Source organism: Pelecanus crispus, chromosome 6, assembly GCF_030463565.1.
Source record: "Pelecanus crispus isolate bPelCri1 chromosome 6, bPelCri1.pri, whole genome shotgun sequence".
Classification (NCBI taxonomy): Eukaryota; Metazoa; Chordata; class Aves; order Pelecaniformes; family Pelecanidae; genus Pelecanus; species Pelecanus crispus.
This window is the reverse complement of record NC_134648.1, coordinates 35,341,783-35,363,937: the sequence shown is the minus strand read 5'-3', so window position 1 is coordinate 35,363,937 and position 22,155 is coordinate 35,341,783. Positions and strand designations below refer to the sequence as shown.

Below are 22,155 nucleotides of genomic sequence, written 5' to 3'. Positions count from 1 at the left end.
GCCATGATTTCCAGAACAGAAAAAATGGGAAGATGGCCGGTGAGTGCCTTTGAGCCCAATCAGTAGTAGAGCAACAGGGTAAAGAAGAAAGGGGTGTGAAAGAAGCAGGAGTCTTCCTGTGATGGCTGGGGGTGTTTCTAGGACAAGATGACTGTGGGTCAGGCTCTGAGTACAACGTAGACCTGTCTCTTGTTTCTAATCCCTGCTGCCCCCAGCCCTTCTGCAAGCTGTCCCCCTTCTGTTTCAGGGGACAGCTTGGCCTGCGCCGGGCAGCCGGCGAGACTTGGAAGGACGGTGCTCAGGCTGTGACTTTCAAGCCTGGCTCCCACCGGAGGGATGTTATGCAGCCGGCAGCGGGGCTGCACTGGGATGAGGGTGTCTGTATCTCAGGCTACAGCAGAAAGTGGGGCACTGGGGTGAGCTGAGGCTGATGTCCCAGCCCAGCTGTTGGACCCAGTTGCACCCCGACCTGCTTCTCTCCTTGTCTCTCTCTGAAACATGTCTCCTGAGTCTTGTTTCTCAGGACCTCAGTGAGGATCAGACAGTCCAAGGCTGGCCAGCCCTGAACTACAAGGTCTGTCTTTTCCACCCCTCATCCCCATGATTCCTTCCCTTTTAAAATAAACACAAGAGCCACCAGTGCTACAGCTGGAAATTCAGTGGAGAACACATAATGGGGGCAGTTAATTCTGAGTTTGGCCTCATCTTACCAAGGGGCAGAGCAAAAAGGATGTGTCCTGCTGTCAGCTCTGGTCCTCAGTGACTGCAGACCGGTCACATCACCTCCCAGTACTCCCTTCCCTTCTCCAAACTGGGAATGGTTCCATCTGGCTGCCACATGAAGTGAAATTTAATTCAGCCACCTTAGAAAAGCACTTTCTCCATAGCAAAGAGGCACCTTTTTTGTTATTGGTGTTTCCTAATCAATCTTCTCCTGCAAGTTGTTTAGTTCTTTGTTGAGTTTTTTCTTTGCTCGATCAATCTCCAAGTTTGCTGCGCTTGCAGTGCAACATGAGAAAAACAAGCCCTCCCTCAGGCGCCGGGCTCAGCGAGCAGTCACAGTGCACAGGAAAAGTTGCTCTGGAGCCCTCAGCACAAGAAGGACGTAGACCTGTTGGAGCGGGTCCAGAAGAGGGCCACCAAAATGATCCGAGGGCTGGAGCACCTCTCCTACAAGGACACGCTGAGAGAGGTGGGGTTGTTCAGCCTGGAGAAGAAAAGGCTGCGGGGAGACCTTAGTGTGGCCTTTCAGTACTTAAAGGGGGCCTACAGGAAGGATGGGGAGAATCTTTTTAGCAAGGCCTGTTGTGACAAGACAAGGAATAATGGATTTAAACTAAAGAAGAATAGATTTAGACTGGATATAAGAAAGAAATTTTTTACAGTGAGGGTGGTGAAGCACTGGAACAGGTTGCCCAGAGAGGTGGTAGATGCCCCATCCACATCCAACATTCAAGGCCAGGTTGGATGGGGCTCTGAGCAACCTGATCGAGTTAAAGCTGTCCCTGCTCACTGCAGGGGGGTTGGGCTAGATGACCTCTAAAGGTCACTTCCAACCCAAAGCATTCTATGATTCTGTGATTCTATGAAATTGTAGCAGAGACTTGATTCCAAATTGCTGGATTTCCTCAGCCTGGTGTATTAGGCTTCCAGGCTGCTTTGTCTTTTTGGCCAGCCCTGAACAGTTTTAAACCATCCCCTAGACCAGGCTTACTGGCACAGGCTAGCCCGGTGCTGCCTGTATGTGTGCTGAGATACTCAGCTGACATGGGAGAGTTTGGTCCCTCACTCAGCAATTGCTCTTACCTCCTGCCATACCTGGGATTTTTATGGGTGCCTTCACCTCCAAGAGTTTTGTTTAGTCTAAATCACTCAGCCTGTGAGAGCTGATGATGCTGCAGTCGTAAATACCTGTTGATGAAAACGGGCATTAAAAATGTGACAGATGTAGCCAAGTCTAAAATCATACCAAAGGGTCTTATGCTTGGAGTTAAATTACAGAGTGTGAATGTTCAGGCTGGTTCTTTCATGGCTCCTCTCAAGGCTTCAGTGCAGCACGTTTAATCTTTTGTATTTTAACTCTCTTAAACGGTATTGTGTGAGATTTGTTGTGTGCGTTTTTTTTGACTAGAGGCTACACGTTATAATGCTGTTGACAAGGACAACCAAATGATGTCAAAGTCCTAATTATCCCAAGCTGAAGTGTCACCTCTGCTTTCTGTCTGAGTAGATGAAAGCAATGTTCAAAGAGACCCACTTAATACCGGAGCATTTTTCAAGGCAATCAGCTGCTCCAAGCTCTTTTCCCCCTAAGCAATCTAAATGCTAAATAGATCTTTAAAATAATTACCATATCTAAGATGAGGCGCCATTTTCCCCTGCAAACACCTGATGCTCATTAGCAATATTTAATGTGTCACACATCACCTCTGTTTACTCTAAACTTTTTGGCAGGAGTTTGTCAGGTGTCTGCAAGCGCTGAGCGTGTGCTGAAGAGCTTGGGGAAGCCTCTTGAGCACAAATCCTTTGTCCTGAGAGAGGAGGAGTCTGGATTTCTGTGAAACTCTTCCCTTTTTCCCCCCTCCCAGCTTCATTTTGATCTTATTAAAAATAAATTATGTCAGTGACTGGCACCAAACTGGCACCAGCCTAAGCCAGGTCCCCAAACTGGAGATGAGCTTAGCACTGCGTTTGTGAGGGGCAGGGTTGTAGAAAAGCTGGCTTTAACCTGTCTTTGCAGCTCCTCTTTCCCAGGTCAGAAGAGGACACAGCTGGGTCACTGATGGCTGCTTGCAGCATCCAAGAGCCCTCGTCAGGACCGGCAGCTGCCGGCATGGACGTAGCCCCTTTGCCCAGGAACATCTTTAGCACACGCTGAGCTATGAACCCCACGGGGCTGCCACAGGGCTGTTACAGCGGCTTTCCTGCAGAAAGCGGAGCCTCCTGCTAGGGGAAATCCATAGGAGGGGTCTGCTCACTGCACCTCATATGGTTGTCAGGAATCACTCCCACCCTTGCACCAATGCAATATATTAATGAATCATAGAATCACAGAATCGTTTAGGTTGGAAAAGACCTTTAAGATCATCCAGTCCAAGCATTAACCTACACTACCAAGTCTACTCTAAGCCAATCAAGGGTAGACTAGACTAAACCATGTCCCAAAGTGCCACATCTACCCGTTTTTTGAACACTTCCAGGGATGGTGACTCCACCACCTCTCTGGGCAGCCTGTTCCAATTCTTGACCACCCTTTCCGTAAAGAAAGGAACAGACCCTCTGGGAAACTGGGGTTGCTCAAGGTGTAACCGTTCTTAGCTCTGCCTGCTGAAGCTGCTCTACACCTTGCATCATAACAAAGTTTGATTTGGACAAACGATGTACGATTCTAGCCTAGTGGTTCAAGAGCTTTCCGTCTTTGGAGCAAGGCCTGGAGCCTGATACTGCTTCAGGAATTACTTTGCATTTTTATTCTGTAACTGTTTAATTTCAAGTTCATAAACAGCCTTTGGAGCAGTGCCAGGAATGCAGGACCTTCCCGCCATGCAGATGCCCCAGCTGCTGCTAGAAAACTGTAATTATTTTCCCTCTGGTGTAGGTCATTCTCAGATGTTCCATACCAAGGATTTCAAAAGAGCCTCACCAGAAGACATTCCAGTTTTTGCCCTCTAATCCCTCCTGCCAGCCCCAGACAAGCCTATACAGCTTGGTGAAATAGAGGAAGCAGCGACTGTTATTTTTGTGTTTTTTCGCAATGGCTGTGCTCTTTGATTACCAAATCAAGGTAAATGGAGGATCACCTTGTTTATGAGTTCCCTTAGCATTTACTCACAGAGATGGTCTGAACACAGCTGAGACTAAAGTGCTTCTGGGTAGGTGTTGGAGCAGATCCTGAATTGTGAAGACTGAGATGTACATGTTTGAGGTGAATCCAGCTTTGGACAACAGCTGAATAGAGGCTTTTTGGATTCCAGTGTGAGATCTAATGATTCAAATCCCACCTATACCCTTTGGGATCTGGGCTTCTGGACACCATACAGCATCTGGGGTACAGCCTGGAAAGAGTCTGAAATCATCTGACTTTCAGCCCTGTGTTTTGGCTAGGATGCCATACATCCCTCTTAACGCACACTTATCAAAGTTCTTATTCAAATGTCTCATTTGAATAATGTGTGCTTCATTACCACAGGGGTTCTTTATCCTGTAATATGCTGCAAACAAGGCTGAATGAAGGTCTTGAGTTAGTGGAGTTCATAGGAGCCTTTCATGGCTGTGCTGTGCATGGTAATGTTATCATCTGTGACCTCTGTGAACTCAGAGCCCCCAGACACCATGTCCATCAGTAAAACAGATTACAAATTCTCAAAGGCGTTTTTTTTGGTGTTGCTCAGAGGAGAAGCAAGTGCTGCTGTGGAAATTTCCTCTGAATTACATAGTAATAAAACCTGACCCAGAGGGCTGTGAGCATGTGTGAGAAGGGTTATTTGGGTGCTCTCCCTCATACCCCAGGGCCCCCACCAGCTGATCTGTTCAATCACATCTTAATCTGACCATAATCCCAGCAAGCTAATGAAAGGGAACTGGCAGGAAAGGCTCAGTGCTTGCTGTAGCGATGAGTGACCAAGCAGATCCTGAAAACTGTAAAAGGTTTCAAGGGGATCAATATTCTCTGTGCTCTCATTTCTAATTGGGCTTTATTGCAGGGGTCTGATTCATGTAGTTCATTAAATGGACTCAGATGGAGTTTCTATAACTGAGTTTATACTCCTAGGGCATAGGATCAAAATAGCAGCAGCAAGCAATTGCCAAGGCCCCTAGAACTCATCTGGAGAAGTAATTGCAAGAGTGCTGAAGCATTAGACTTCAAAGAAACATGGATGTGGCTAAATCAGTATTATTAATTGCATTTAAGTTTACAAAAAAGTTATCTGCCATGTCAAGAGTCACTTTAAAAACCACTCAGTGCCATGAAGTAAATATTTCAACTAATTTGTAGTACCACTTGCATTCGGGAGCAAGTATTTTCTGGGTCTTCATGAAGCCCATAAGTAAATAGCTCCTAAAAAGTAACTATGTCAGCTAGAGTTACATGATCTCCAGTTCTCTCATTCTCATGACACCATGCCCAAAGCACCAAACTGGTGGAAACAATGAAGAAAATACACAATGGAGAAAGATGCTGCCTATTGCACCTCCTTATCTACCTTAGGTCTGCATAGATACCTTCAACTTCCCTGCAAAACATCTGTGGAAAACATTAGTCAAGTAGGAAAGGGAAAAAAAAGAAAAAAAACCAAACCAACAAAATAACCCCAATGTAGAGTGTTTACGTGTATCTGATCAGATACAGGTGCCACCTAGTCCATTAGCCTATTTCTGTCAGTGACCTAAACCAAGTGTCTAGGGGAAAAATGTAAGAACAGGGCAACTGCATGATGCTACTCTCCCAAAACACTCTCAGGGCCCTCAGTAACTTCTGATACATTGAGACCCTGAGCCAGGGATGGCATCCTTGCATTTAACAACCATTGATGGATTTCTCTTTATGGGGCTTGTCTAAGTAAAGAGGAAGAGGGGTGTGTTTCAATTCTTAGAGGATCTTCTGCATTAACTAAATAGCACTACTTATGGCTAGTTAGGGTGAGTGTCAGCAATTGATGGAAAGTAGGGCAGGAGATAGCAGTTAGGTCAGTGCATGTGTGAGGGAGGGAAAGGGGTAATTGGACCAAGGTGCTCAGTGTGAAGCTGGCTCAGCTGGTATTGGACTGGGACCTGCATTTTACTGTTACATTACTCCAGGAGCTAGAAGGGAGCCTGGGCAAGTCACACAGGTAGTTTTTTCAGTCTGAATTACGCATCAAACACCTTTGAGGCTGGACCTCTGTTCTCCCTGCAACTAGATTTAAGGAATGTCTAACTTCTAATGACAGCATGCCTGGGAGGTAGTCATGAATTTTCTACAGAAACAGTTTAAATGGAGAACTGAGGTTTATGGAGCTTAAAATGTTTTATTTGAGGTGTCTTGGGGGGCAGGGGGAGGTTGATAAAAATTATACTGGCTGCTGTTCCCCCACAGGAGGAGTCTGGGGCTCCAAATGAGATGCCTAGGCTTCTCACAGTTAGGGAGGATTGAGGCTGAGGAGTAAGACAGACAGAAGCCAGCATGCTGAGCAGAGACCTGCCTAGGTTATGCAATATGCTAACAAGATGATTACTCCATTAATTATAAGATGGAGGGAGGTGCCTATTTTTCCTTAGGGTTTTCAGAAGGGAAATACTTCCTGGAGCTATGGCTGACCTGATTTAGGTGCCTTTCTGCCAAGAAACAGAGCAACACAGTTTTGTGGTTAATATAGCCCCCACTCTGCTCATTTCAGACAGGCTTGGAGTCCTCTGGAATATCCCCAGGTGAGTGTCCTCATTAAGATCAACTGCTTGGTTATTCTCATGTGTCTCTTTCTCAAGCTTTCTAGCTGAAGTTGTTTCATTTTGTATGAATAATGAGTCATTTTACTTAGAGATGATAGAGGAAAGGGACAGAGGGTGCACTGAGTGATTACTGAACAATTAAGTGCGTTGTAAACACAAAAACAATGTATGCAATTTTAGGAGGCATCAAATGATTTATTCTCGGTTAAAACTAAGATATCATTACCACAGTATGAAAGATTGCTAAACTTCATTTAGAGCTGCAGGTGCCCAGAATAATAACTATATTCAATTGAAGACAAACTGAGACAGGAAAAAAATGCAGAAAACTGCTAGGATGAGCAGGAGACAAAACAACTTGTATGAGAAGAAACTACCAATCACAAGTTACTAATTTAGCAAAATTGAGATGGGAATGATTGCTTTTCCTGGGAGATGAGGGGAGAAGTACTTGGAGAAAGAAGATAAAAAGATGTTGCTAGCACAAAGTGGATAGAAATTGAAATTAAACTCACTTGGCCCAGAATCTAGAGGGATACTAATGAGCTGAGAAGTGTGTTCTGGAAAAGCATTACAAGCCAGACAAGCAAAGCTGCACTGGTTTGGCACTGGCTAAACTTCTGGAGCTGATGGGGATGGAGAAGAAACAATTCTGCATTTGAGAAGTGTGCTGCTGCTTTGAGGACTTGAGTGCTGACTCTGCTTGCTACACTCCTCTGGTTATGTCTCGGTGCTTCTGCTATTTTCCAGTGTTACAGTGGAATAGATATACAAGCTAAGAATTCCCTCAGAGATCAAGTTAATGTATTGAGACAGAGGAGATTTCTCTCCTGCCCCCCCTCCTTCCTGCTCAGAACCTGAGAGTAGGCATAGCTAAAAATGAAATGTGGAGCAAGGTTTATTTCTGGTCCTAGCAGCATTGACTCTCCTCTTCCCCCTGCAATACATTACTGGATACTGCATTAGGATGCCTTTGCCTCTCACTGAGATCAGCAGAGGGTGTTGGGGTGGAGGCAGGGGCACAGGTGTGATTGCTTTTCTCTCCATTGTCACACATGGCCTGTTTCTTACCTTCCCCTGGCATTTTGCAATGTCCTTGAGCTTTCCCTATCAGTACATCATGGATTTCTGAGGCCTTTTATCTCTTACACAGCCTTTTTTTTTTTTTTTTTTAAACTTGTTGAGGAATGGAAAGGCTTGTGGGGTGTGTGAGTGTATGGCGGGGGGAGATGGGGTGGGTTGCATCTGTGTGGCAGGTCTGATGATCTCTCAGGACTAAACCTCTGCGACAAGGCATTATTCTCAGTGTCCCGTGTGAACCTTCATTCATGCAAAGAGAATATCAGAACAAGATCAAATCTGACTGTTCTGCACCCTGTCTTTGTCACTGGGGATTAGTTGCACTTTTTGTAGCCCAGCGAATTCTACCACTGCGTCATGCAAACCCACTCACGGGTACTTGACAGCCTGCCATTTGCAGCACTGTCCTAGGTGGCCCGGGGAACACCGACTTCAAATGCCTGCGTGAAATTGGTCAGAGTAGGGATTCAAAGCTTAGGTTTCCCATGAAATTGGTCAGAGTAGGGATTCAAAGCTTAGGTTTCCCATTTTTCATTATATGGGATGTTCTGGTAGTGAGTCCAATAGAATGATGGATAATTTAGGTTGGAAGCAAGCTCCAGAAGTCATCTAGTCAAATCCTGCTCAGAGCAGGTGTAACCAGGTCAGGTTGCTCAGTGCTGTGTCCAGTCAGGTCTTGAACATCTCCAGGGCTGGAAGTTCCTCAACCTCTCAGGGCACCAGGTTTGTGTTGGGAGTGTGTGAAACCCAGTCCCCTAGGTAGCTAAGAAGGTGATAGTTTAAGCTTAGGAGCCTGTTTCCTGCACAGTCAATGGAGCGATGCAGAAGTTGTCTGAACGGGAATTAAATACACTAGATGGAAGCACAGGTGCATTAGAGATCTGGGCCATGCAAATGTCATATTTAGCCAGTAGCAGAGTCGAGAAACACAGCCTTTAAGTACACAGCCCAATTTTTTCTCTTCTCCAGGTCTTGTTGACTTACATGGCACAAACAGAAAGCATGCAGCAGCTACACAGAGTTCCAGAAGCTGTGTGTATGTCACTGAGGGCCGATGCTAAGATGACAGTACAACAGTAACAGTCTTAGTTGGAAGGACTATGGAGACACTGCAGGGGTTGCAGCAGCAGACAACTAGGGTGTGTACAAAATTGGTAACAAAACCCTTGCTAATGCTTCACCAGGGATGGCACTGAGCTGGGATATGCAGCATGCAAGTTTTATTTGCGTGTCATATGCAAACTGAGCACGAATAGTAGGAATAAAACCTGTAAATTGGAGCTGTGCACAAACCTCATCCAGGTAAATTGTTCATACAGGCATAGCTCAGACTACAGTAATGAGAAAACTAATTGCTAGAATACGATGTTTCCCTGTAACAAATCCAGATGGGGTTTACTTTAACTTCAATCCTTTTCAGACATAGTGAGGATGAAGCATTTATTAATGGGCCAGAATAGAGAGCTGCTTCATACTGCACAAAACCAAATATTTCCATTCAGTGTATTTCAGTGGCAAATTCATTCCCGTTTCAGTGAATGGTACGTTATATTCAGCCAACACTAAGTAACATTATAGCAGACAAGACACTCGGTGTAGAAAAACTCAGAGAATTGACTATTATGGCAGAGCTTTAAAATAATTTTCTGTTTCAACAGATTTACTCTTGCAGTTTATGTATAGCTAGTACAAGTTATTGTTTTATCTTGAGACAAATACTGAAGTCAGCACTCCAGACTTCAAGGGAAAGTGGGTACCTAAGGCGAGTGGTTCAGATGCTCAGTGAGGCTGACAATCTCAGACTTGGTTACTAGCCTTAGCCGTACCCCCATGCCCCATCTCCTGCTGGAGAATTGCTAAATTATGCTCCCTGGCCCTGCAAATACTCCCCACACACACCCCCAACCTATGACAATGGTAAGACAGAGAACTTATAATTTAACGCTCTCCAGGGTCTAGCAGATACTTAGTTTCATAGCAGTTGAAAAACAGGACCTTGAAATTACTTTGTACTTGTAATCCAGCTACCCTTGATTTTTCACCATTTATTAGCTTTCTTGATGGATTGTTTGAGTTTCCAACGTAGCTGAGTTCCAGTACAATCAGGCCGTTACTCAGTGGGAATTGGAAATGTACATAACTGTTTACGTACTTTAAAGCAAAGTAGCTGGAGCATTCCCCTCCCCCCTCTGAGAGTAAGTCATCTTAAGGAGCATCCTTGCTTGTAGTGCATCACGAACTAGCTCATTGCTTGGCATATGGTAATGAGATCACAACCAGCAACTTTGCAACTTTCTTACCTCTTTCTAATGCAAGTGAAAAATCTGGTGGTTCTTCCAACCTAAAAATTACTACAAGTGGTGAAGTCTCCTCTTGCTGTAAACAGGTTTTTCTAAAGCACATATATTAGTTACCAACAAAGATAACAAGGCGGTCTAGGGTACTACTTACTCTTTTTCCCCGCTGTACATGACAGTGGTGTTAAGCACGAGAACAGGCTGATGTAATGACGGGGATGCTGCTTCCCTGCTGTGCTTGTGATGTGTTGTGATGGATGTCATGATTTCAGTCTATTTTAAAAGAACATGATGATGGAAGAAACTGTAGACAAGTATTTTAACTACCTAGCTTATTTCAGCCTCAAAGGAGGAATACAAACTCATTTTTGCTTTTCACAATACAGGAGGCTGCAGAGTGAGATTCCTGAAAGAGTGATTACAGCAATGTCAAATACAACTCAAATTCTAATCCTAGTGGGGTTACATCAGACCTAGGTCGTTGAACTGGCCACAAGATTTTGGCCTTTAACAAAGGATTAATTCAAGTAAGTAATAGAATAGTGTCAGGCATCCTCCCCTGCCCCAGTGCATTACTGACTGGCAGGAGCATGCAATGGTAGATAAACTGGTCCTTTATACATATATATGCAACAATTTATCTTCAACATTAACTTCGATGTTTTCTGCAACAGCTTCTACCATGCTTGACCTTGTTCTCAAAGCCTCAGATGAAATTTTTTTTTTTTTAAGTGACCGCCTACTCTGCTTGTTGGTGCTGATGGGCAGTCCTGTTTTCCTCTTCCCCACAACACCCCACGTCCCTTTTGTACGTAGCGTGGAGTAGTGCTATGCCTTTCAACAGCAGTGAACTGTCAGATCAGCTCGGCCATTTCGCAGAACTTCACCTTACTATTTCCTTAGTGAATAGCCATGCCAAAAACATGAGTTGTAGAATTCTGGTCATGCCTCAACCTGAAATCAGGAGCAGGCAGTCCAGAGGCTGCATGAAGACTTGTCTATTCCATGGTTAGAAAAAGCGCAGCGTGTTTCATGGCTCCAGAAGCCAAGCTGAAGTCAGACAAGCACTTCAGTTGCTCTGTACTCCTGGCGATGGACGAAGGCTCATATATCTCATTGAACTGAGGCTAGACTTGCTTCATGGACTTGCTTTAAAAAAATATATATATTAAGTAATTCTACCCTTGGAAATACTAGGTCTCTGAATGCTATTCTTTATCCCTGTTTTACAATACTGTACCACTCTTCTGCAGAAACAGCAAATATAACTTTCCATTTCCTCCCACACTGTAACAGGAATGACGAACACTGCTACTTGTACCTGTCCTTTATGCAGGAAGCACCAGGCAATCTGCCACAGGGAAAGCACGCATGGGATGACAGATTCTGTTCTGACATACTTTCTATAATCGTGCAATTTGTTTATGGCTTTACTTGAAAAATGCTGCTGACAAACCTCACTTTTAAAGTAGCTGAACTCAGGCAAGTGTTTGGTATGGCTTAGCAGAAGCGCTGTCTTACGCCTCTAAGGACAGGCGCAACTGGAGAAAGTCCTGAACGCGCTGCTGTGATCCTTTACTGGAAAGGAGCCAAGAAGCAAACTGGAGAGTAATTTTTCACCTGGCCTGCTAAAGCAGACTACATTACTAGAGTGCCAGTCTACTAGCACCTTGTACGTTTCCAAATGCTCATAACCCTCTTCACTGTATTTCTGAAGGCAGCCATTAGTTGGAGACAGCTTTCCAGATTCTTCTTTCTAACCAACTGCACATCAGGTAGATGCTGCAGCATGTTTTCTTCCTTCCAGTGTATTCAGTCAGCTGCTCAGTTAAGCAACAGATCTGTTGTTTCATGAATAGTTTATCAAGTAAAAGCAACTCTAAAGGAATATGGAGAACAGCAGCTCAAGAACTACGCACTGGAGTTTTAACTAGTAGTTTATTTCAAGGGGAGGGGGGAAAAAAAGACTTGTAGCTGGGTGACAAGGGGGAAAAGAGAGATGATGCCCAAGTCCCTTCTCTTAAAGTGGTCTACAGACAGTATCTTTCTATCAGCAGAAGGCCAAGTCTGGCTCCAGACGTATAAAAGGAACATTTACTTGCATTTTCCAATGCCTTGAAAATTTCAATTACCGAGGTCGCCACAGAAGTTTAAGTGTTTTTTTTTTAAAAAAAAAAAAACCACCTGTGAATTAATCTTGAAGTTAAAGCTTGTTTACCTTCTACTTTCCAAAAAACATACCTTCACAAGTCCATTTCATAAAGGAGAAACATTTGTTACCACTTGCTTTAAAGCACCTTCTTCCCATTTTCTGCTCTAAGATGAGAAATTCATGTTTTGTACTTGTTTACTGGTCTTAGTTTGCACAGTTATTATACTAGAGCCAAAACCAAGAAAGAGGAAGATTTTTTTTTATCAGACCGAACTTTAGGTTTAATCGTTGAAGGAAAAGCTGTGTTATGTTCCAAGTTCCTGATTACTATAGATTCAGCATGCTCCTTGCACTTTTCACAATAAGGGAAGAGCCCACATCGCTCACTTTCCTTAAATTGAAAACAAGCTCACAGAATGAGGAAAATATCAAATCACTATTTTTAATGCGACAAGAAGTGAGAAGGGATGTTTATTTGGCTTCATGTGAAGACTGCAAAATCGCATCCTACTTAGCACCTTGAATGATCCACCGTAGAACACTGCAATTTTTTTTTTTTTAAATTGTAAACATTTGCCAGAAGTAAAACCCAAATGTGTTAGGAAAGAACATGTTATTTTACTACTTGCTACACAGGAGGATAGGCTATACAAGCTGTTTAAATAACACTCCTTATATTAAACCTGAATGTTACTATATGGAGCAACAGTGAATTTTCTAAGTTTTACTTACTGTGTCAAGCTGCATTTGAATATAAAACTTCCATACAGAAGTATTTACAGATTTAAGTAACCTTAAGTGGATTACTATACTTCTAACCTCCTATGTTTTGAAAATCACTATTTATTATAAAGGTAGCATGTTTTTATGTTAGCAGATTGAATTGATTCTGGGTCACAATTGGAGAGCTAGTAGGTCTAATCTCCAACTTGTATTCGTGTTGGGGGAAAAAAGTTTAACACCCTCTCCCAATATCTTTCTAAGAATTTCTCTCTCTTCATAATTTGATTCCAAGTCTTCACCAGCTATTACTTATCACTTAAACGAATCTATTTTCATTAAAGCTTTACTACAGACAGCCAATTCATTTGCTGTGAGGTCCATCAGAAACTATTCATGCATATTAGGAAGTTAAGTGCACCGGAGAGAACTACATTCCTCTGTTAATACTGGAACTGCTCCTGGTTGAGTATTCCTGTACTGTCTAAGAATCAAATCTGTACCTATAGCAGACAAACTCTAGACTAATGCAAAGGCACAAAGTACCAAGCCAGCCTTGCTTTTCTACCTGCTGTATTTTTTGGTCCAATGTGTCCTCCAATCCAAACTTTTTCAGTACAGCAAAATTACAAAGACATCAGCGTTCAAGATACCCAGGGGCAGATACAATTTTACAGTGTGTGCAGGCAGTTAAGTCCTTATCCTTTGTAAAGAGAAAATGCAGTTTGGGGCAGATTCCCATGAAAACAACATGCTTTGCCTATTCCTTTCTCAGGGGAAGGTTGGAAGTAGACTAATTCATGGGGTCTGTGATGTGATACATTCAGCCTGCTCTCACCCATCACCTATCCCAGAGCAGACACACTTACCTGAATATAAATGCCTGGTAGAAAGATCAAGTTTACAGTGCAAGAGGGTTGCTGTGTTTCCCAAAGATCCCCAGGAAAGACAGTAGTCAAGACTAGGCCAGAGAAGTTAACTCAGCAGGCTGGAATTTGAGTCATTCTGTAATACAGCAAACAACTGTTGGTTCAGTCCACGTAACCTTTCAAGCCCTGTTCGTTGGCAAACAGGCAAGAAAGATTTAATTTGTTGTTTGGCAGAAAACACAAAATTCAGCACTCAAGTTTAACTAAAGGGTAATTTTTTTTTATTCCCCATTAAGACTGTCTCAAGGACATAACTAAATGTTGGAAACCCCACAGAAGGGCACATACAGTGAATGTGGTGACGTACAATGTGAACAGCCCCAGGGGTTCAAATAAAGTAGGACCATTAGCTAACCAGAGGAAAAAAACCAAATTAAAACTCTGCTGAAGATGTTGCACTTTCTTCTCCATTTACACTGGAAAAAAAAGTCAAATCCAACAAAATCCTTGCATCTCTAACAATACATTCAGTCCTGGCTAAAGAGTTTAACAAGATGACAACAGGATGACTATAATACAAAACGTTCACTACTACACTCTGTACACACCTGTTGTCCAAGCCCTCCCCCAAACCCACGTAATGATGGTGCCCCCATTATTTGCTTGCTTGCTGGGCCTGCCTGCGGAGGAGGACGTAGATCTTCTCCTTTATCCAGTCTTTATTGTACGGCTGGTATGTCTGAGTATCAGCACGGTAACTAGAGAGAAAAAAAGAATTAATATAATATCAGTCTGTCCTGTAGCACACCCACCAGAAGAACTTCACAAACAATTAGGTGTCCTCAAGCATGTAAGGCAGAGAGCTGTGTACAGAACACAGGTAGTATCAGAAGTAGATGGGAATTGCCACTTATCAAAGAAACTTATCCTGTTCCCTAAAAAAGTTACCCAGTGGCTCAGTAAGAACCTGAAATAAAACTAGATGCTCCAAGGACTACCGAGTGACTGGATCACAGTGTGTTCACATTTTAATTCATGAATACAATTACTTATGGGAGACAACAATTGGCACCTTAGAGCTGAGAATGAAGAAGAATAGTTCCACCAGGAAACAATCTAAGTGGTCTTGATGAGCCAAACACTTCTCCAACACAACTTCAAGCAAGCGTTCATGTGAGTTTTCAAGTGTTCCACTTCGGTTTGGAATTTTTAGAAAAGGAAGAAAAGCACAATTTTCCCGGAGCACAGGTAGACTCATAGATGGATGACAAACAATTCTTGCCAGTTGGCAGTGAGGGCAAGCTTACATCTAACGAACAAGGAAGCTTCATAAAAAGCAAACTGAAAACAAGAACCCACAGACTCATTTTCTTTGCTACTTGGGGATAGTCGATAAAAGTAGTCCACTAGCAAGATTTCTTGCCAGGGCCAGAGAACTCACTCACTTGAGACACTGTTGAACTGAAGCAGAATTAGATTGAAAAATGAAAGCAAACTGCATGAAATTATCTGTGTAGATTCATGCCCTCCTTTCTCCCTTAGTTGTTAAAGTTGAATGTTTTTCTGATTAAGATAGTACTTTCAGTGAATGCTTCAAGAACTACTGAAGTCCCACTTAGTCTTTAAATCTTGGTACACATATTTCTAATAGGATAAGAACGGCGAGATGGTCATTGATAAGAAGCTACATAAAAATCCAGAGTTAACTCAATCCAGACTAATTTACAGTTCTTACCCAAGGAAAAAACCCTAAGCATACTGTTTCTAAGGAAAGCCTTGTTATTTAAAACCCAGCATGACTGGTTCAAGGCCATAGAAAGAATTTCAGTATATACTGATACAGCAGTAGATAGCAGTAGCTCCAGTGCAGTATAAGAAATGTTAGTTTCAGGAAAAGTTACTGATTTCTGTCCCTGCCCCAGTCCATTCATAATGCTACACTGCGAGACCAGATAGCAAGTACTTTAGGAATCTCCATAAGCACAAGACATGTCTGGTATGATACGTGCTATGTGTGCCATCTGGTGGAAAACTATAAGCTGAAGTAGAATTTGGCACGACACTAAGTTTACAAGCCTAATTAAGAAAGGCATAAGACTGTACTAGAAAACAGTTGCTACTTCCTAAAGCAAGTAGCTAGTGTCAGTCTGTTAGATAAACTAAAACAAAGTGTGTCTTTCAAACTGCATCAGCCTAGAACTATGACACCTGAAGATGAAATGTGGCAGAATGTCTAGGAATAAGGTAACTGCAGAAACTGTAATCTTGTTTTACTTATTCTACTGAAAACTTTGGTAAATGGCATTCGTAATAAGCCACTATCGGTAACATAGATTCTGTATGTACATCAGAATGCAAAGGAAAGCAATCTGATGCTCAGGTTTTTTAAAATAGGTTTTTATTTTGAACTGGAATTAACTTGTAAAGGTTGTTCACTGTGCAGCTGCACAAGTACTTGCACTGGGATTTCAGACAGAGCAGTACAGCTGCAGGAATGTCCACATCAGATACTCACCGTCTTAAAAATTTTCTGGAATTTTGAGCTCAGAAATCCAAATACTAGGTCTTTTCTTATTTGAGTATGAGATTTGTATCCTTGTTCTTAGAGAATTTCTGCGAAGTTGATACCACTGTCATATCAAACCATTAGCTTGAAATTTATGTCATGGAAAGTACTCAGGATCTGGACTAAGTGATTTAGTTACAATGTTAAGTTATGTTCTGAAGAGTGAAATTTAACATTTGATTTCACAGTACAATCAGAATGGAAAGTACATAAGACCACAACTTGTGTTGTTTGCTCGCCCACAACTTTGACACACAGATGAGAACTGGAGATAATGTATTCACAAGAACACTCAAATAATTAGCTAGGGCTCTCTGGAGGATTGATCTGTTCCTCAATGACTTCATTAGATTTTACAGAAACTTCCATCTTGCTGTATCTTGATCAAAATAAACAATTGGCTGCAGTGTGCTTCTATACACTTTTAACCGTACCACTAGTACAGCCCTCAGCTGAATAAAAATCTGTAATCATTCTGCCTCCTTAAGAATCGGACCAACTGCACAAAGGCAGATGCAGCCCCAATTTAAACAGATTCTAGCATTAAGAAAATACATAGCTGTATTAAACTGTTGGACTTCAGTATTTGCAGTGCTGGGAGCTTCAATGGGATGAAAATCCAAGTGGAACTGTCAGTTTCTAAGCTTTCTTTACAGATACTTTATTCCAATGCAGTTAATTGGAGTGGGCAACATGGCATGCCAGCTGCAATACTGCTGCCTTACTAACACAGTTATTGCAAAAAAAACCCAGAATCTTACCAGATTTAACATAAACCAGGTAAGAGTTTACATGGAAGACTTCTGACTCTTGAGTCACTGAAATGGATTTGTACAACTGAACTTACACAAGACAGCTGAGGTCTGCCAAGTCATCAATGAAGTCGAACAATTGGCTGATATCATATGTAATGGATGGACTGTTGGGATTCATTCTCTTCAGATGCTCTTCATACATTTTACAGACTCCTACAGAGAAAAGAGATGAACGATGCAATATTAAAAAAACAACAACTGTATTTGCTGAAACTTCTTCAGCTGCTGAACCAAAGGTATTAGGAAAGTTTAGAGATGACTACCATGAAAACAGAAACATAAGCTTCTTACTCAGATTTTGCAATTGAAATGTTGTTCTAGCTATTTGCATTGAAACATAATACTAATACTATAAAATCAGGTCAGATGCATAGACAGAAGCATCTAGAGGAAAAAGTTTTAGTGCTGTCAAAGATGGAACTTTCCATGCAGTAAGCTCCAATGGAAACCTGAAATTCCTTCTGATAATTTTAAGACAGCAATTGCAACATATATTCCTACAGTACAAGTACCTGAGAAAGAGAAGAACTAATATTAAATAAAACTACTCAAATCTCAGAAGAGAGATCATTCTTGATGAAAGAGTCAAACAGGGCTACTGAGGTAAGAGTGACAGCACAAACCTGTATATGAACTGAAATCCGTTTTACTTAAGCTAGCCCATAAATGATTCAGATATGTTTGAGAAGAATATAATATTAAAGTGAGCACGGAGGCTTTACGTTGTCTTTATTATGCTTTTGTTTCCCTTGCAAAACTTCCTGGAATTAGAATTTTTAATGTTACGTGAACTTCCACACTTAAATCATACAGCTGTAGTATTTCAATCTTCTTTCCAAGCTCACTGTGTCTCTTAAAGTCGTACAGGATTTTTTTCTCTGACACACATGCCACAAGACTGCAAATTATGTATCAATCGCACACATACTTTTATGTTATGTATTATTTCCAGCAGCAATCTTTCCTTTACATGGCTAGCACAAATATTAGTGCAAGAGTTAGGCTCTGATCCTGCAATGAAATGCATTCAGGCAAGTCTGCTGTGTGGCCTCACAACAATATTGCCTACTCTCACGAACTGAATGTGGTTCAATCTAGTTAAATCAAAAAGAGACAATATAAAAAGAAAGTTTTAGAAACAATAACTTTTTTAGTTTGCTAAAACATTAGTAAACTAAAAGCATGATGTTTTTGCATTTTTTGGTGAATGACCTTGGGAAAACATGAACAGCAACTTATTTTCTTACTAAGTTTGGGAATATGTCAAAAATGGGGTTTTAACAACATTTTTAGACTACCATGTCTGCACTCACCTTCCATGCACTCATTCACCGATTCATAATCAGCGTATGTTCTGCCTTCTGGCCTCTTGGTAGGCTGGACAAGTAGAATTGTGTGAGACTGAAAAACAAAACAAACACCAAGAAAACAGGTTCCTTGCAAAATTTGCATGATTTTTTGTTTCGATTACGTTATTTATCTGAATGAAGCACTAAAAAGAAGCATAATATTAAAACACTGAACTAGCAATCAAGGACACAGACATTTTCCAAACAGCATTTACTGTTCATATATGCTACGTTAATAATTTTTGTTTCCAATCAGTCCTATCAATCCCCACGCGACTTTAAAATGTGTAACTTCACCAGTAAAGCAGCTGTTGTGTTGGAAAAAATACCATGGAAATAGTAGTTTCTATTTAAACACAAAAGCAAAGCAATAAAGTCAATATATAAAAGCTATGCCACTAGTGCATTTACTTATTTTATTCCAAATGCAAGCTGTTAGTACAATTTTCAAATACTCCAGTTAAAGAGCAAGGAGGGAGTCCAACTTAACTTCACTGTCAGTCTCACCTTAAAGATTTTAACACAAATAGCTATTTTGAGTTATTCATTCAGCTTCAAGGGTACACAAATTATACAACAAATCCACACTTAGTATTCAAGATTATTTCCTGCAAAACAGATGCACTGATTTTTCATACTTCAGTGAGCCTACTGAAACAGTAATTACGGCACAGATTAACTGTTCCAAATGTCAGAGTCTGTATGCTTGTTCTTCTGCAGGAAAGACTTAGATGATTGTACAGTCTGTGGCTTACATTATTTCTGTAGTATTTTTCACTTGGCTACAGCAAGTAATTTGAGCAAGCAACAAGTAAGATTTCTGAAGTGTACACAATCTGTGATCTAATTAACAGGTTATACAGCACAGAAAGTTCACAAGCACACTACAAAACACCATTTCCAGTGCTGCTAATTGGATCCAACACTTTCAATGCTAATATATGAGGTGAGCACACAACATGTAATATTCATGGAGGCATTTGCAGAGCAAGCCATGCTGGAAACAGATAGCAAAGCATATTATTGGGCTTAAATTAATCAGCTGCTGATAGAAAAATCCTGACCCGCACTTTGGACAGACCACTGAGATACCAGTTCAGTGTTCAAATGCAGTGACAGAAAAGAAAAACGGCAAATATTAGGATTTACAAGGAATGTATAAAAAAACCAGTTCAAATTTTTATACCATGACTGATAGTGTTCCCATGCCTGGAATACAGTTTTCAGTTCTTTAAATTCTGTCTCAAATTACATGGTAGAAGGAGATTCAGAGAAGCCCAGAAAAAAGTTAGACAGAGAAACAGAAGCAGCAAGACTTTTCCCAATCAGAAATGGAGAAAGGGGGAAATTCAGAGCTACACACTAACACAAATCATACAAAGGAGACTAGACCATTTAAGTCCACTTTTGTGTATGCCAGAGGATACTAGATTTGAAAGGAATTCCCCAAGGCAGTGGCTAAGTGCATTGTGCTTGAACAGGCATGTCTTACCCGGGACTCCAAATAGACGCTGCCAAGCTTTATAATGAAGTACTTTTTCCAGCACTATCATTTTTATTTGCTGGTCACTGGTGACAAGGCTTGGTTCCAGGACTTGCAACTCTGATCTAGTTAAAGATGTCCCTGCTTACTGCAGAGCGGGTGGGCTAGATGATCTCTAAAGGTCCCTTCCAACCCAAAGCATTCTATGATTCTATGATTTCCTAGGAGCATTTGACTAAGGATCCCTTAACAACAACGGATTTGGTGCATCAGCCAGTTCAGCCAGTGTGTTCTAAAAAAAAGCTCTGTTATTTTAGCATCAGTGTCTTGCAAACTACATTTGTGGTGTCTGATTATGTACACATCTTTATCTCTTTCAACTAAACTCAGTATTTAAAAAAAGTTGGGTTTCTTTGACAAAACCTAAGACAGCATAAATAAACTGGAACTGACTAGGAGTTGTGGAATTGTGTCATAATTGAGTGAATTCTGTATTTGGTCTCTTAGAATCTTGCTGGGGAATCATATATATTCTGAAATTATCCCAATAATCACACTATAGAAAAAAATAACAGTGAGCCAGACATGTAAGCCAGTTCTTTTAGAACTTTAAGGTAGAAATTACTTGTGCTTCTGACTTTCAACCGTTTATCACTTCAGACACTTTACAATATCCGTTTCAGACACTGGCCTTGAATTTATTAAAATGAGTGCCATTGAGGCCATCTGTATTATAGAACTAATACATTACATCTCAAACATTTCCTTTGGAACTTGCCATTATTTTACCTTAAGGGGGAGGGGGGGAATTGCTTGATTTGATAAAATTGTTCCTCCTCCCCTACCACAGAAGTGCAAAGAAGTGACAAGTTCAGAAGCCCAGGAGAAGTTTCCTTCAACTATTACCTGTCCTACTGAATATGTGCCTAGGCGACTGGGCAAAAATCAGTGTGATTAATAACTATTATGTTTTCGTACAGGGATAAATCTTACTGTTAGGAAAAAGAAAACCAGAACAAGGGAAGATCCATAAACCTTCATGCATTAGGACCAGGTTATCTGGAAGAGCCCAATATGGACTCGTATTATTCTGATGCATAGTTTGGGTTTTCTTGCATTTTCTTTTAAAGCACAGTTGTACTGGCTGCTGTTAAGCAGGACACTGAAAAAGACAGCACATGGTTTATATTACACCAATTTTGAACTTCTAGAGAACACTTTAGAAAGCGCTCCAATTATTGAAGACACAACCCTGTAAAAATGGTTAAGGCAGTGCTGACAGCCAAACCAGCAGGACTTAGGAGCTAGGCAGCATCTGCCCAAAGAGGCTTCTACCAATTGTAGTCTATTCAACAATAAAGTAAAAAACAATTAAAAAGGAAGAGGAACAAGCATTGTAAGAATAAGATGTGCAGTGATGCAAATACACGTAGTATACCACACACTTAAATGCCTTTCAGTTATTCCTGCTAGGCAGAAAAAGTGGTTTAAGTGTCATCTTCCACTCTGGACAACAGGGACAGGGCTTGTAGCTGCTCATCCTAGCAGAAGCTAACTGCTTTTGAGCAAGTGCCGGACAGGTGCAGAACTTTGCTGCCAACCCAGAAGCAGTTGTCCTTCCACCGCAGGGCAACAACTTGCTTCGGCATATTCCAATTTATTAGATGAATGCAACAAAGTATCGTGACTGGCAGGCCTTTGTGCTTCAGCGTGCCATTCAAACAGGCCACCAGCGCAAGCTACCGCCTTTCCCTCCGAGTACTGGGGAGGAGCAGGGAAAGCAGCACAGGCAGAAGCCGCTTCAGTGAACGCAAACCAGCCATTTAAGGTAAGCACGCTCGACGGATCCGCGAAGCTAGCGCTGGCGAGGAAGAGCCGCGCTTCCAGCAGCGCCCTGAAAAGGGGCTGAAGCTCCCAGGCAAGCCCGCTCCGCGCCACGGCCGGAAGCCTCCCCCCTCCCCGAGGGCAACTGGTCTTTGTGCCGGGGGGGCCCGGCGCCGGCGGGGCGGCACTTCGCCAGGCCGCTGCCCCGCCAACACGTGCTGCCGCCCGCCCGGGCCCGGCGCGGCGGCCGCGGCCTTCCCTACTGCCCGCCGCGCCTTCCCGCCCGCGGCGCCGGCGACCGCCCCCTGCCCTAGGGGGGAAGGGAAAGCAGGCTGTGCGGCGCCACTCCCCGCCCCGGGCGGGCGCGGGGTGCGAGGAGGAGCCGCCGGGCCCGTCCCGCCGCCCGCCCCGCTCACCATCACGGCTCCCGCTCCTCAGCACCGCCGCGGACAAGAGGCGCGCGACGATCCCCCACAACCCCCCGCGCCCGCCGGAAGCGCCGCGCTAACGGCCGACCATAGAGGTGGCGGCGCCAGAGTGCCGCTCACCCACGCGCAGGCGCAGGCGCACT

The 22,155-nt window shown here is 42.5% G+C and overlaps 1 protein-coding gene across 3 annotated transcripts; it reads right to left on the bottom strand.

Annotated features, from left to right (window-relative positions):
* Nucleotides 1-10,922: 10,922 nt before the first annotated feature.
* Nucleotides 10,923-22,048, bottom strand: ERH (ERH mRNA splicing and mitosis factor). Of its 3 annotated transcripts, XR_012831146.1 has the most exons (6): nt 22,001-22,048; nt 18,242-18,329; nt 16,961-17,081; nt 14,156-14,305; nt 13,548-13,683; nt 10,923-10,955 (listed from the first exon to the last, which is right to left on the bottom strand). XR_012831146.1 is itself a non-coding variant. In XM_075712885.1 (5 exons), exons 1-4 carry the CDS (start codon nt 22,001-22,003, stop codon nt 14,203-14,205), a joined length of 315 nt encoding a protein of 104 aa, XP_075569000.1. In that variant the 5' UTR covers nt 22,004-22,048; the 3' UTR covers nt 13,540-13,683; nt 14,156-14,202. The 3 variants fall into 3 exon arrangements, 2 of the variants coding, with proteins under 2 accessions (XP_075569000.1, XP_075568999.1); XM_075712885.1 differs by lacking the exon at nt 10,923-10,955 and having other exon boundaries at nt 13,540-13,683; XM_075712884.1 differs by lacking the exons at nt 10,923-10,955; nt 13,548-13,683 and having other exon boundaries at nt 13,787-14,305.
* Nucleotides 22,049-22,155: the final 107 nt, after the last annotated feature.